Source organism: Gymnoscopelus microlampas (genome assembly GCF_963454915.1).
Source record: "Gymnoscopelus microlampas genome assembly, chromosome: 8".
NCBI classification, from domain to species: domain Eukaryota; kingdom Metazoa; phylum Chordata; class Actinopteri; order Myctophiformes; family Myctophidae; genus Gymnoscopelus; species Gymnoscopelus microlampas.
This window is the reverse complement of record NC_139945.1, coordinates 4,913,490-4,927,958: the sequence shown is the minus strand read 5'-3', so window position 1 is coordinate 4,927,958 and position 14,469 is coordinate 4,913,490. Positions and strand designations below refer to the sequence as shown.

Here is a 14,469-nt window from a genome sequence, read left to right as displayed (position 1 = left end):
TTTTAAACTAGGGTGCAGTAATAGTGACTGGGTATACATAGCACAAAAACTGGAACTGTTGTTTTTCAAACTCATTACTTCCTGTATCTGCCAATCATAAACAACCAGAAGTAGGTGGAATCAAGGCGGAACAAGGCGGTAGGAGCCTGCTGGTCGGTCGATCAGGGACCTATCAGATGGCTCACTAAGGCTAAATTGCCACTGGCTATGGACACCCTCACATGCCAATTTAGATCATGGGTAAATTAGGTGATTCCTCTTCATCAGATTCATTGCGGTCAGTGTCTGACAAGCTCTCTTCGCTGGTCTCAATAAACTCTTGGCTCTTGTAGCTCTCATTACCTCCTCCTCGAGCCTTCTCTTTCTCTCCTCCTACTGACTTCCTCTTATTCTTGCCTGCCTTCTTGTTCTCCATCTTAGAAGGCATGGCGACTCCACCACTGTCCTTGTACTCATTCTGGGCTTTGTCATACTGCGCCTTAGCCTCCCGAGCCTTCTCTTCCCACTCCTTCTTCTGTTCCGTGCCCAACTGTCTCCACATTTCTCCAGCCTTCCTGGCGATCTCAGTGACAAGTAAGCCTGGGGTCTCTGAATTGATGCGATCACGATTGGAGTTGAGAAACAGCATGTAGGCGCTCATCGGCCTCTTGCGCCTGCCAGTGTCCTTCTGCTTTTTCTCTTTGCGTGGCTTCCTCCCTTTCTTCTCCTGCAAGACTTTGGGTTTCTTGACCTGTTTCATATTATTTCTGTCTCCTTCGCTGCCGTCACTCCTCACTGAGGCTTTGCTGTCATCTTCACTGTCGTCACCTTCGCTGCTGTCACTGCCCCTCACTGAGGCGCTGCTGTCATATTCTAATTCAGTGTCATCATCCACCTCTTCAGGGTGGTAAGACTCATCGCTCTCATCCTCTGTTTCGTCGTTTCCCTCTTCCTTGATCTTGCCCTCGTCCTTCATCCTCTCCAGGTAGGCATCGTGCTGGTCATTGTCAGAGTCACTGTACTCATTGTCATTGTTACCCTTCATGCCCTCTTTGAAGCCTCTGTTTTTGATGTTGAGTTTCTTGGCATTGACAAAGTCCAACAGCTTCACGTATTCTTCTCTCTCAATGCTGCTGAAGGTGTACTCATTCCCCTGCTTAGTCTCCACCTCAAAGTCAAAGGAGCGCGTGGTGGTGGTGCCTCGGGCGAAGTTGACAAAGGAGATCTCGTCAAAGCGCAGGTGCACCGGAGGCTTATACATGTAGATGAAACCTCTCTCTAGGGGATACAGGAGGCCAGAGGAGGCCTTGTAGGAGCAGGTGATGCACTGGGCACCTGAGTGGCCCTGGAAGTTTCCAGGCAGAGTGATCTTGCGGTTGACCAGAGCCTTCATCACCCTGCTGACTAGCTCGTACAGAGGGCCTGACATGTTCTTACTGAGCTTGCCCTCAAAACGACGCTCCACATCCTCCTCGCTCATGATGAGGGTGAGTCTGTCGTCTTCCTCCTTGGAAAAGAGCAGGATGAGGAACTGGTAGCGAGTCTGGCCCTGCTTGATGGGAGGATCCAGACTGATCACAAAGAACATCTGCCTCTGGTCCTTGTGCGGAAGCAGGAAGAGACGCAGCATGGTGGTGTAGGGAATCTTGAAGTCAAACGTCTTACCGTGGAGGTGAAGGAATGTTGGATAGATAAGGATGTCATACCTTCCTCTGGGTGTGAGACACTGAAGCTCTTTGAAGATACACACAGCATCTCCTGTGGCCTGGATGACATCAGCCTTGGACAGCACATTCTTGGCAAACGCCTCCACGGGACCCTGTCCCTCGTCCACCTGGCTGGGGGGGACATAGAACCGGACCTCCATGAGAGAAACCTCAGCGTCGTCATTCTGGTGGAACTCCAGAGTGACCTCGTTCTTGCCCGTAGTGCACTGGGACACGCTGGAAAGTGGGACCTCAAACGCAGTGTTGTTTCCGTCGATGTCGAATGACAACAGCGGCCCTGAAAGATTGGCAGTGCCCCAGTTCCAGCCCTTGACACACATGTCATTCTCCGTCAGCTCCACCTTGTAGTTAGCTTTGAAGAAGTCCGAGATCTTCCCAAAGTCTGTGTCCCTGAAGCCATCGTATTTGTAGACATGTCCAGTGCTGGTTGATAGTTTGATGCCATGTCCCAAAGACACATGTCTCCACTGTGCCACGCTGAGCTCCCCAGCTGGGATGTTGTCCAGCTTGCCCGTCTTGCTGCTCTTGTATGCCACGTTCTGCTTGCTGAAACGCAGGCGCCCATCATTCCAGAAGCCTTTGACTTCCTGATGAATCTCATTAAACTCCAATGTGTCTCCCATCTCATTCACAGTTGATGACTGATGCTCTCACTGTCCCTTTGATTACGAGACTTGACTTATTTCACACAAGCAATATCAAGAGTTAACAAGTCTTTGGAAGAATCTCTGCTTTTTATGGTCTAGACCTCTGTGACGTATTACTCATATGTCACTGGAGCCTCACCGATTACGCTTTAAAGTCATCCACCTTATATCTTATAATGGTAAACCATGATCACAGGTTAACCATATAAAGTAAAAACAGATAGCGGCTGCTTCAGTGTCATGATACCATACGCAGATAAACGTTGCATTTTGAACTGCTCAGGCAACATATTGGGAATTGTCCAACCTGTGTTTTTGGTTAATTTCGTTAAGTTTGCCGATGACACAACAGTGATCTGATATGAAGAGACAGCCTACAGGAGAGGGTTGGAGAACCTGACAGAATGGTGCCAGGAGAATAATCTGGTTTTCGACATCAACAGGACCAAAGAGTGGCCCTCACACCCGATCCAACCAGTATATTGTCTGTGCACGTGTCGAGTCCCATATATGCATATGACCACATGGGCATAGAGGTCGGATATGTCATCAGTATATGGCCATATATGGGCATGCACCCCTTTTGTGCCCATGTATGGAGCTGACTAATCTGTTTGCGCCTGATGCCATGACGACACATTGAGGTTAGGCAACCCACTCCGTATTTTGGCGTAGCTGCATTGGGAACTCATATGGTTATGGCGGCTCTGGACAACCGGATCTCTGTATCTGTCAGTCCTTGTCCCTTTTATGTCCATATATGGAGATCGCTGATGTCATCAGTATTAGCCATATATGGGCATGCACCCCTTTCGTGCCCATGTATGGAGCTGAATAATCTGTTTGCACCTGATGCCATGACGACACATTGAGGTTAGGCAACACACTCCGTATTTGGGCGTAGCTGCATTGGGAACTCATGGTTATGGCTGAGTCATGGTGACATGCGCTTGACGTCAGAGGTCCACCAGCCGGCCTTCTGGCCGGTCCTCCCCTGAGCCAGTGTTTTATTACAGTATGTCATAAAAGAGAAGGATGTGCAATTATATCAAATGTATGTGAGACAGGCTTAAATACAGTGGAGGTGGACCTCTTTGGGTCAGGTTAAGAGTGCGGATTTATGATCTTATGCCGCGTTCACACCAAAGGACGCCTTTATGAAAAAACGCCTATAGTCCATTTGAATTGGCGTTTTTTGATCAAACTGGATCACTGATCAGTGTGGAAAACACTTCTCTAAAATCTTCAACCTTAAAATACACCAGAAAATTCACAGTGGGGCGAGACCCAAATCAGTTTGGATGTCACTTCACTTGCATTCCCAGTCTTAAAATGAATTAAGGCATGCATTGTTGATAATCAGTACATACTGTATGTTCATTGTTGTTGCAGACATACAGTATATTCATTCATATACATATTGTCATGCATACCATCACATCATATAGACATTACATGCTCTCTCGGAACATGAACTGTAACATGTCACAGCTGGTGTTCAACGAACAGCAGATGTGGAGGCTATTGTTCTAACATACATTTAGGTAGTCAAAACTTTTACATGACAATTTTCTGAATCAAATAAATAGTTGTCTAAAAAAAAAGAACAATAACTTTGTTATAATTGCATTGTACAGTCTTTGTGGAACATGTCCCACCAACATATCACTTCTTGTACCTAAGTGACAAATAAACCCTCCTGATTGATTCTTGATACTTGTAGTATTTTCTTAATTTTATAATGAGTTTTCAAAGTGATACTTATAAAAGCACAACAAGGTGGTGTCTGGTGGCACAGCCAGCTAGTGCACAACAATATATTTTGAGCACTGTATGTCCACATGCTATTTGATACTGTGATGTTTATTGATATCCAGACAGGTTTCATTTAAAGTGCCAGAAAATAATAAAATAGCATACATTAAACATTGGCTCATTTAATTAAATTGTTTATACTAAGGACTTATACCCATACATACAGAATAATTGACTATAGATAGATTCACATATATGAACTTTGGAAAGCTATTTCTGTAGCAGACGATCACTCCTCTCTCCAGGAGGAGTGAGGAGTGGAGTATGTATGTTGTGATTGGTGGAGATGGTTGTATTGTTCTCCTCGTTGGCCAATCATTCCAAGCAGTTAGTGGTTCCACCTCAGGCTCTCAAGTATAAGAAGACACAACTCTTCCAGGATATCAAAAATTTCTGATCAGATCTGACTGTGGACTGCAGAATTCAGGTGAAGATGAACTTTCTCAACACCACCAGGGACCATTCTGCAGAACAAGAGGAACCCAAATACCATCATGACCTCAGTAAGTTACTTACCATGTCCCCTTTCCTTGTTAAATTGTATTTCCCCATGTTTTACCACAGTAGTTCTCAAGCTGAAAAGTCTCAATGCAATTTACTTGCCTTGCTCTCTTATTTCCTGCATTATATTTTTGAAATCAAGTCTCTTTTATTGTATCACAGGTTCTGCATCCATTGTTTCGCTTGTAATGTAATTGTTTGTATTATCATTTGTACAACATCATTGATATATACTTAATTGATACATGATATTGCAACAATGTTCACTTTCTCTTTGTTTCCAATCCAGTGTTGCATTTTCTGCCTGACTTCCCTGTTACCTACCAGCAGTTAAGGAACAAAGAGGCTTGGTTAAACTAAACCATCACTGCTGTGACAAGTGTGGAAAACACTTCCCTAAAATGTCCAACCTGAAAATACACCAGAGAATGCACAGTGGAGAGAAACCCTATGGATGTGATCAGTGTGGAAAACTCTTCTCTAAAATGTCCAACCTCGAAATACACCAGCAAATTCACACTGGAGTGAGACCCAAATCAGTGTGGAAGTCACTTCACTTGCATGTTGAAGAGAACCCCCATGGATGTGATCAGTGTGGAAAACACTTCTCTAAAATCTTCAACCTTAAAATACACCAGAAAATTCACAGTGGGGCGAGACCCAAATCAGTTTGGATGTCACTTCACTTGCATTCCCAGTCTTAAAATGAATTACGGCATGCATTGTTGATAATCAGTACATACTGTATCTTCATTGTTGTTGCAGACATACAGTATATTCATATACATATTGTCATGCATACCATCACTCTGAAAATATAGACATTACATGCTCTCTCGGAACATGAACTGTAACATGCCACAGCTGGTGTTCAACGAACAGCATATGTGGAGGCTATTGTTCTATTTTATCCACTCTCTTTTTCATTTATAATTGATACTGTTGATGGATGTTTTTATGTTTTTTATTACCTGTTCAAAGCTAGAGCTTTGAACAATTAGTACTTATGAAGGGTGTGTTTTTAATAATAATTTCATTGATACGGTTAATCAATGAAACATGATAATTTGTTTTTTATGAAACCAAATGATCACACTGAGTGCATATATTTACTACAGCCATTGTTTTAAATGGTGTACTATTTTTTTGTAGATGTGTTTCTAATAATGTAATGGAGTGGGTTCAATTCTTGTCTTGGACAAATGACTCTCTTTCTTTTTACTTGCATTCATTTTTTCTAATAAAACATGAAAAAATAACATTCAATGTTATAGTATTTTTTTTTGCTATAGTTCATGAAAGTACCATGGTTGGTAATTTCCTTCAATCACATGCAATACAAGACAATAACAAACATTGTAATAGGAGCAAATAACAGTTTTACAAGATACATTTAGATGCTGTTATGAACAATCACATACTATAAGTACAGTATAAAGAACAGTTGGCACTTCTTCACAGCTGATTCTAACTAGTTCTGAAAGAATGTGGGTCAATTGTGTGCTGATTAGGTGTCTATAGGAACTTGGTTCGTCAATCTATCTTAATGGCTCTATGTTAATAGTTCTGCCTGAATAACAAGAGGGAGATGAGAGAGTCATGTAAATCACATGTAAATCACAGCAGGACATGCACAATAGATAGTTGTTTGGCAAACTACAGGAATAGCTTTACTCCAACACGTCAACATGTTATCCACAAAATGCATGCCTGTAGGGAAAGCTTCACTTTGCCTTCATCGATTTTTTTGTGTGGCAAAAGGATCACCGTTGATTGATCTCTGCCTCCAGCTGGGCCTGCTGATATATGACTTGAAACATACATTTAGGTAGTCAAACTTCTAAATGACAATTTTCTGAATCAAATAAATAGTTGTCTTTAAAAAAAGAACAATAACTTTGTAACAATTGCATTGTACAGTCTTTGTGGAACATGTCCCACCAACATATCACTTATTGTACCTAAGTGACAAATAAACCCTCCTGATTGATTCTTGATACTTGTAGCATTTTCTTAATTTTATAATGAGTTTTCAAAGTGATACTTATAAAAGCACAACAAGGTGGTGTCTGGTGGCACAGCCAGCTAGTGCACAACAATATATTTTGAGCACTGTATGTCCACATGCTATTTGATACTGTGATGTTTATTGATATCCAGACAGGTTTCAGTTAAAGTGCTAGAAAATGATAACATAGCATACATTAAACATTGGCCCATTTAATTAAATTGTTGATACTAAGGACTTATACCCATACATACAGAATAATTGAATTGAAAGAATTTAGGTCAATTGTGTGCTGATTAGGTGTCTATGGGAACTTGGTTCGTCAATCTATCTTAATGGCTCTATGTTAATAGTTCTGCCTGAATGACAAGAGGGAGATGAGAGAGTCATGTAAATCACATGTAAATCACAGCAGGACATGCACAATAGATAGTTGTTTGGCAAACTACATGAATAGCTTTACTCCAACACGTCAACATGTTATCCACAAAATGCATGCCTGTAGGGAAAGCTTCACTATGCCTTCATCGATTTTTTTGTGGCAAAAGGATCACCGTTGATTGATCTCTGCCTCCAGCTGGGGCTGCTGATATATGACTTGAAACATACATTTAGGTAGTCAAACTTCTAAATGACAATTTTCTGAATCAAATAAATAGTTGTCTTTAAAAAAAGAACAATAACTTTGTAATAATTGCATTGTACAGTCTTTGTGGAACATGTCCCACCAACATATCACTTCTTGTACCTAAATGATTAATAAACCCTCCTGATTGATTCTTGATACTTTTGTAGTATTTTCTTAATTTTACAATGAGTTTTCAAAGTGATACTTATAAAAGCACAACAAGGTGGTGTCTGGTGGCACAGCCAGCTAGTGCACAACAATATATTTTGAGCACTGTATGTCCACATGCTTTTTGATACTGTGATGTTTATTGATATACAGACAGGTTTCATTTAAAGTGCTAGAAATGTATAACATAGCATACATTAAACATTGGCCCATTTAATTCAATTGTTGATACCTAGGACTTATACCCATACATACAGAATCATTGACTATAGATAGATTCACATATATGAACTTTGGAAAGCTATTTCTCTAGCAGACGGTCACTCCTCTCTCCAGGAGGAGTGAGGAGTGGAGTATGTATGTTGTGATTGGTGGAGATGGTTGTATTGTTCTCCTCGTTGGCCAATCATTCCAAGCAGTTAGTGGTTCCACCTCAGGCTCTCAAGTATAAGAAGACACAACTCTTCCAGGATATCAATAATTTCTAATCAGATCTGACTGTGGACTCCAGAATTCAGGTGAAGATGAACTTTCTCAACACCACCAGGGACCATTCTGCAGAACAAGAGGAACCCAAATACCATCATGACCTCAGTAAGTTACTTACCCTGTCCCTTTTCCTTGTTAAATTGTATTTCCACATGTTTTACCACAGTAGTTTTCAAGCTGAAAAGTCTCAATGCAATTTACTTGCCTTGCTCTCTTATTTCCTGCATTATATTCTTTGAAAAAAACAAGTCTCTTTTATTGTCTCACAGGTTCTGCATCCATTGTTTCGCTTGTAATGTAATTGTTTGTATTATCATTTGTACAACATCATTGATATACTTAATTGATACATGATATTGAAACAATGTTCACTTTCTCTTTGTTTCCAATCCAGTGTTGCATCTTCTGCCTGACTTCCCTGTTCTACCAGCAGTAAAGGAACAAAGAGGCTTGGTTAAACTAAACCATCACTGCTGTGACAAGTGTGGAAAACACTTCCCTAAAATGTCCAACCTGAAAATACACCAGAGAATGCACAGTGGAGAGAAACCCTATGGATGTGATCAGTGTGGAAAACTCTTCTCTAAAATGTCCAACCTCGAAATACACCAGCAAATTCACACTGGATTGAGACCCAAATCAGTGTGGAAGTCACTTCACTTGCATGTTGAAGAGAACCCCTATGGATGTGATCAGTGTGGAAAACACTTCTCTAAAATCTTCAACCTTAAAATACACCAGAAAATTCACAGTGGGGCGAGACCCAAATCAGTTTGGATGTCACTTCACTTGCATTCCCAGTCTTAAAATGAATTAAGGCATGCATTGTTGATAATCACTACATACTGTATGTTCATTGTTGTTGCACACATACAGTATATTCATTCATATACATATTGTCATGCATACCATCACATCATATAGACATTACATGCTCTCTCGGAACATGAACTGTAACATGTCACAGCTGGTGTTCAACGAACAGCAGATGTGGAGGCTATTGTTCTATTTTCTCCACTCTCTTTTTCATTCATAATTTATACTGTTGATGAATGTTTTATGTTTTTTATTACCTGTTCAAAGCTAGAGCTATGAACAATTAGTACTTATGAAGGGTGTGTTTTTAATAACAATTTCATTGATACGGTTAATCAATGACACAGTTAAACATGATAATTTGTTTTTTATGAAACCAAATGATCACAATGAGTGATATGCATTCAGTGTGATCATTTGATTTCATAAAAAAATAAATTACTACAGCCATTGTTTTAAATGGTGTACTATTTTTTGTAGATGTGTTTATAATAATGTAAAGGAGTGGGTTCAGTTTTTGTCTTGGACAAATTACTCTCTTTCTTTTTACTTGCATTCATTTTTTTCTAATAAAACATGAAAAAATAACATTCAATGTCATGGTATTTTTTTGCTATAGTTTATGAAAGTACCATGGTTGGTAATTTCAGTCAATCACATGCAATACAAGACAATAACAAACAATGTAATAGGAGCAAATAACAGTTTTACAAGATACGTTTAGATGCTGTTATGAACAATCACATACTATAAGTACAGTATAAAGAACAGTTGGTACTTCTTCACAGCTGATTCTAACTGGTTCTGAAAGACTTTGGGTCAATTGTGTGCTGATTAGGTGTCTATAGGAACTTGGTTCGTCAATCTATCTTAATGGCTCTATGTTAATAGTTCTGCCTGAATAACAAGAGGGAGATGACAGAGTCATGTAAATCACATGTAAATCACAGCAGGACATGCACAATAGCTATTTGTTTGGCAAACTACAGGAATAGCTTTACTCCAACACGTCAACATGTTATCCACAAAATGCATGCCTGTAGGGAAAGCTTCACTATGCCTTCATTGATCTTTTTTGTGGAAAAAGGATCACCGTTGATTGATCTCTGCCTCCAGCTGGGCCTGCTGATATATGACTTGAAACATACATTTAAGTAGTCAAAACTTTTACATGACAATTTTCTTAATCAAATAAATAGTTGTCTTTAAAAAAAGAACAATAACTTTGTAATAATTGCATTGTACAGTCTTTGTGGAACACTTCCCACCAATATATCACATCTTGTACCTGACAAATAAACCCTCCTGATTGATTCTTGATACTTTTGTAGTATTTTCTTAATTTTATAATGAGTTTTCAAAGTGATACTTATAAAAGCACAACAAGGTGGTGTCTGGTGGCACAGCCAGCTAGTGCACAACAATATATTTTGAGCACTGTATGTCCACATGCTTTTTGATACTGTGATGTTTATTGATATCCAGACAGGTTTCATTTAAAGTGCTAGAAAATGATAACATAGCATACATTAAACATTGGCCCATTTAATTCAATTGTTGATACCTAGGACTTATACCCATACATACAGAATAATTGACTATAGATAGATTCACATATATGAACTTTGGAAAGCTATTTCTCTAGCAGACGGTCACTCCTCTCTCCAGGAGGAGTGAGGAGTGGAGTATGTATGTTGTGATTGGTGGAGATGGTTGTATTGTTCTCCTCGTTGGCCAATCATTCCAAGCAGTTAGTGGTTCCACCTCAGGCTCTCAAGTATAAGAAGACACAACTCTTCCAGGATATCAATAATTTCTGATCAGATCTGACTGTGGACTGCAGAATTCAGGTGAAGATGAACTTTCTCAACACCACCAGGGACCATTCTGCAGAACAAGAGGAACCCAAATACCATCATGACCTCAGTAAGTTACTTACCATGTCCCCTTTCCTTGTTAAATTGTATTTCCCCATGTTTTACCACAGTAGTTCTCAAGCTGAAAAGTCTCAATGCAATTTACTTACCTTGATCTCTTATTTCCTGCATTATATTTTTGAAAAAACAAGTCTCTTTTATTGTCTCACAGGTTCTGTATCCATTGTTTCGCTTGTAATGTAATTGTTTGTATTATCATTTGTACAACATCATTGATATACTTAATTGATACATGATATTGAAACAATGTTCACTTTCTCTTTGTTTCCAATCCAGTGTTGCATATTCTGCCTGACTTCCCTGTTCTACCAGCAGTAAAGGAACACAGAGGCTTGGTTAAACTAAACCATCACTGCTGTGACAAGTGTGGAAAACACTTCCCTAAAATGTCCAACCTGAAAATACACCAGAGAATGCACAGTGGAGAGAAACCCTATGGATGTGATCAGTGTGGAAAACTCTTCTCTAAAATGTCCAACCTCGAAATACACCAGCAAATTCACACTGGAGTGAGACCCAAATCAGTGTGGAAGTCACTTCACTTGCATATTGGAGAGAAACCCCATGGATGTGATCAGTGTGGAAAACACTTCTCTAAAATCTTCAATCTTAAAATACACCAGAAAATTCACAGTGGGGCGAGACCCAAATCAGTTTGGATGTTACTTCACTTGCATTCAGTCTTAAAATGAATTAAGGCATGCATTGTTGATAATCAGTACATAGGCTACTGTATGTTCATTGTTGTTGCAGACATACATTATATTCATTCATATACATATTGTCATGCATACCATCACTTTTGAAAATATATTACAGGCATTACATGCTCTCTCGGAACATGAACTGTAACATGTCACAGTTGGTGTTCAACAAACAGCAGATGTGGAGGCTATTGTTATATTTTCTCCACTCTTTTTCATTTATAATTTATACTGTTGATTGATGTTTTGAGTTTTTTTATTACCTGTTCAAAGCTAGAGCTTTGAACAATTAGTACTTATGAAGGGTGTGTTTTCATAATAATTTCATTGATACGGTTAATCAATGAAACATGATAATTTGTTTTTATGAAACCAAATGATCACACTGAGTGCATATATTTACTACAGTCATTGTTTTAAATGGTGTACTATTTGTTGTAGATGTGTTTATAATAATGTAATGGAGTGGGCTCAGTTTTTGTCTTGGACAAATTACTCTCTTTCTTTTTACTTGCATTCATTTTTTTCTAATAAAACATGAAAAAATAACATTCAATGTCATGGTATTTTTTTGCTATAGTTTATGAAAGTACCATGGTTGGTAATTTCAGTCAATCACATGCAATACAAGACAATAACAAACATTGTAATAGGAGCAAATAACAGTTTTACAAGATACGTTTAGATGCTGTTATGAACAATCACATACTATAAGTACAGTATAAAGAACAGTTGGTACTTCTTCACAGCTGATTCTAACTGGTTCTGAAAGACTTTGGGTCAATTGTGTGCTGATTAGGTGTCTATAGGAACTTGGTTCGTCAATCTATCTTAATGGCTCTATGTTAATAGTTCTGCCTGAATAACAAGAGGGAGATGAGAGAGTCATGTAAATCACATGTAAATCACAGCAGGACATGCACAATAGCTATTTGTTTGGCAAACTACAGGAATAGCTTTACTCCAACACGTCAACATGTTATCCACAAAATGCATGCCTGTAGGGAAAGCTTCACTATGCCTTCATTGATCTTTTTTGTGGAAAAAGGATCACCGTTGATTGATCTCTGCCTCCAGCTGGGCCTGCTGATATATGACTAGAAACATACATTTAAGTAGTCAAAACTTTTACATGACAATTTTCTTAATCAAATAAATAGTTGTCTTTAAAAAAAGAACAATAACTTTGTAATAATTGCATTGTACAGTCTTTGTGGAACACGTCCCACCAATATATCACATCTTGTACCTAAGTGACAAATAAACCCTCCTGATTGATTCTTGATACTTTTGTAGTATTTTCTTAATTTTATAATGAGTTTTCAAAGTGATACTTATAAAAGCACAACAAGGTGGTGTCTGGTGGCACAGCCAGCTAGTGCACAACAATATATTTTGAGCACTGTATGTCCACATGCTTTTTGATACTGTGATGTTTATTGATATCCAGACAGGTTTCATTTAAAGTGCTAGAAAATGATAACATAGCATACATTAAACATTGGCCCATTTAATTCAATTGTTGATACCTAGGACTTATACCCATACATACAGAATAATTGACTATAGATAGATTCACATATATGAACTTTGGAAAGCTATTTCTCTAGCAGACGGTCACTCCTCTCTCCAGGAGGAGTGAGGAGTGGAGTATGTATGTTGTGATTGGTGGAGATGGTTGTATTGTTCTCCTCGTTGGCCAATCATTCCAAGCAGTTAGTGGTTCCACCTCAGGCTCTCAAGTATAAGAAGACACAACTCTTCCAGGATATCAATAATTTCTGATCAGATCTGACTGTGGACTGCAGAATTCAGGTGAAGATGAACTTTCTCAACACCACCAGGGACCATTCTGCAGAACAAGAGTAACCCAAATACCATCATGACCTCAGTAAGTTACTTACCATGTCCCCTTTCCTTGTTAAATTGTATTTCCCCATGTTTTACCACAGTAGTTCTCAAGCTGAAAAGTCTCAATGCAATTTACTTGCCTTGCTCTCTTATTTCCTGCATTATATTTTTGAAAAAACAAGTCTCTTTTATTGTCTCACAGGTTCTGCATCCATTGTTTCGCTTGTAATGTAATTGTTTGTATTATCATTTGTACAACATCATTGATATACTTAATTGATACATGATATTGAAACAATGTTCACTTTCTCTTTGTTTCCAATCCAGTGTTGCATTTTCTGCCTGACTTCCCTGTTCTACCAGCAGTAAAGGAACAAAGAGGCTTGGTTAAACTAAACCATCACTGCTGTGACAAGTGTGGAAAACACTTCCCTAAAATGTCCAACCTGAAAATACACCAGAGAATGCACAGTGGAGAGAAACCCTATGGATGTGATCAGTGTGGAAAACTCTTCTCTAAAATGTCCAACCTCGAAATACACCAGCAAATTCACACTGGAGTGAGACCCAAATCAGTGTGGAAGTCACTTCACTTGCATGTTGAAGAGAACCCCTATGGATGTGATCAGTGTGGAAAACACTTCTCTAAAATCTTCAATCTTAAAATACACCAGAAAATTCACAGTGGGGCGAGACCCAAATCAGTTTGGATGTTACTTCACTTGCATTCAGTCTTAAAATGAATTAAGGCATGCATTGTTGATAATCAGTACATAGGCTACTGTATGTTCATTGTTGTTGCAGACATACATTATATTCATTCATATACATATTGTCATGCATACCATCACTTTTGAAAATATATTACAGGCATTACATGCTCTCTCGGAACATGAACTGTAACATGTCACAGTTGGTGTTCAACAAACAGCAGATGTGGAGGCTATTGTTATATTTTCTCCACTCTTTTTCATTTATAATTTATACTGTTGATTGATGTTTTGATGTTTTGAGTTTTTTTTATTACCTGTTCAAAGCTAGAGCTTTAAACAATTAGTACTTATGAAGGGTGTGTTTTCATAATAATTTCATTGATACGGTTAATCAATGAAACATGATAATTTGTTTTTATGAAACCAAATGATCACACTGAGTGCATATATTTACTACAGTCATTGTTTTAAATGGTGTACTATTTG

At 38.8% G+C, this 14,469-nt stretch overlaps 2 protein-coding genes across 2 annotated transcripts in view; one reads left to right on the top strand and one right to left on the bottom strand.

Moving 5' to 3' along the window:
- triap1 (TP53 regulated inhibitor of apoptosis 1) overlaps nucleotides 1-14,469 on the top strand; it is a 311,612-nt gene that overhangs the window by 184,285 nt on the left and 112,858 nt on the right. The window lies entirely within an intron of this gene.
- Nucleotides 230-2,329, bottom strand: LOC311050091 (FACT complex subunit SSRP1-like; the record flags this gene model as incomplete). The annotated part of the gene is made up of 1 exon (XM_084064057.1): nucleotides 230-2,329. One exon carries the CDS (start codon nucleotides 2,327-2,329, stop codon nucleotides 230-232), a length of 2,100 nt encoding a protein of 699 aa, XP_083920183.1.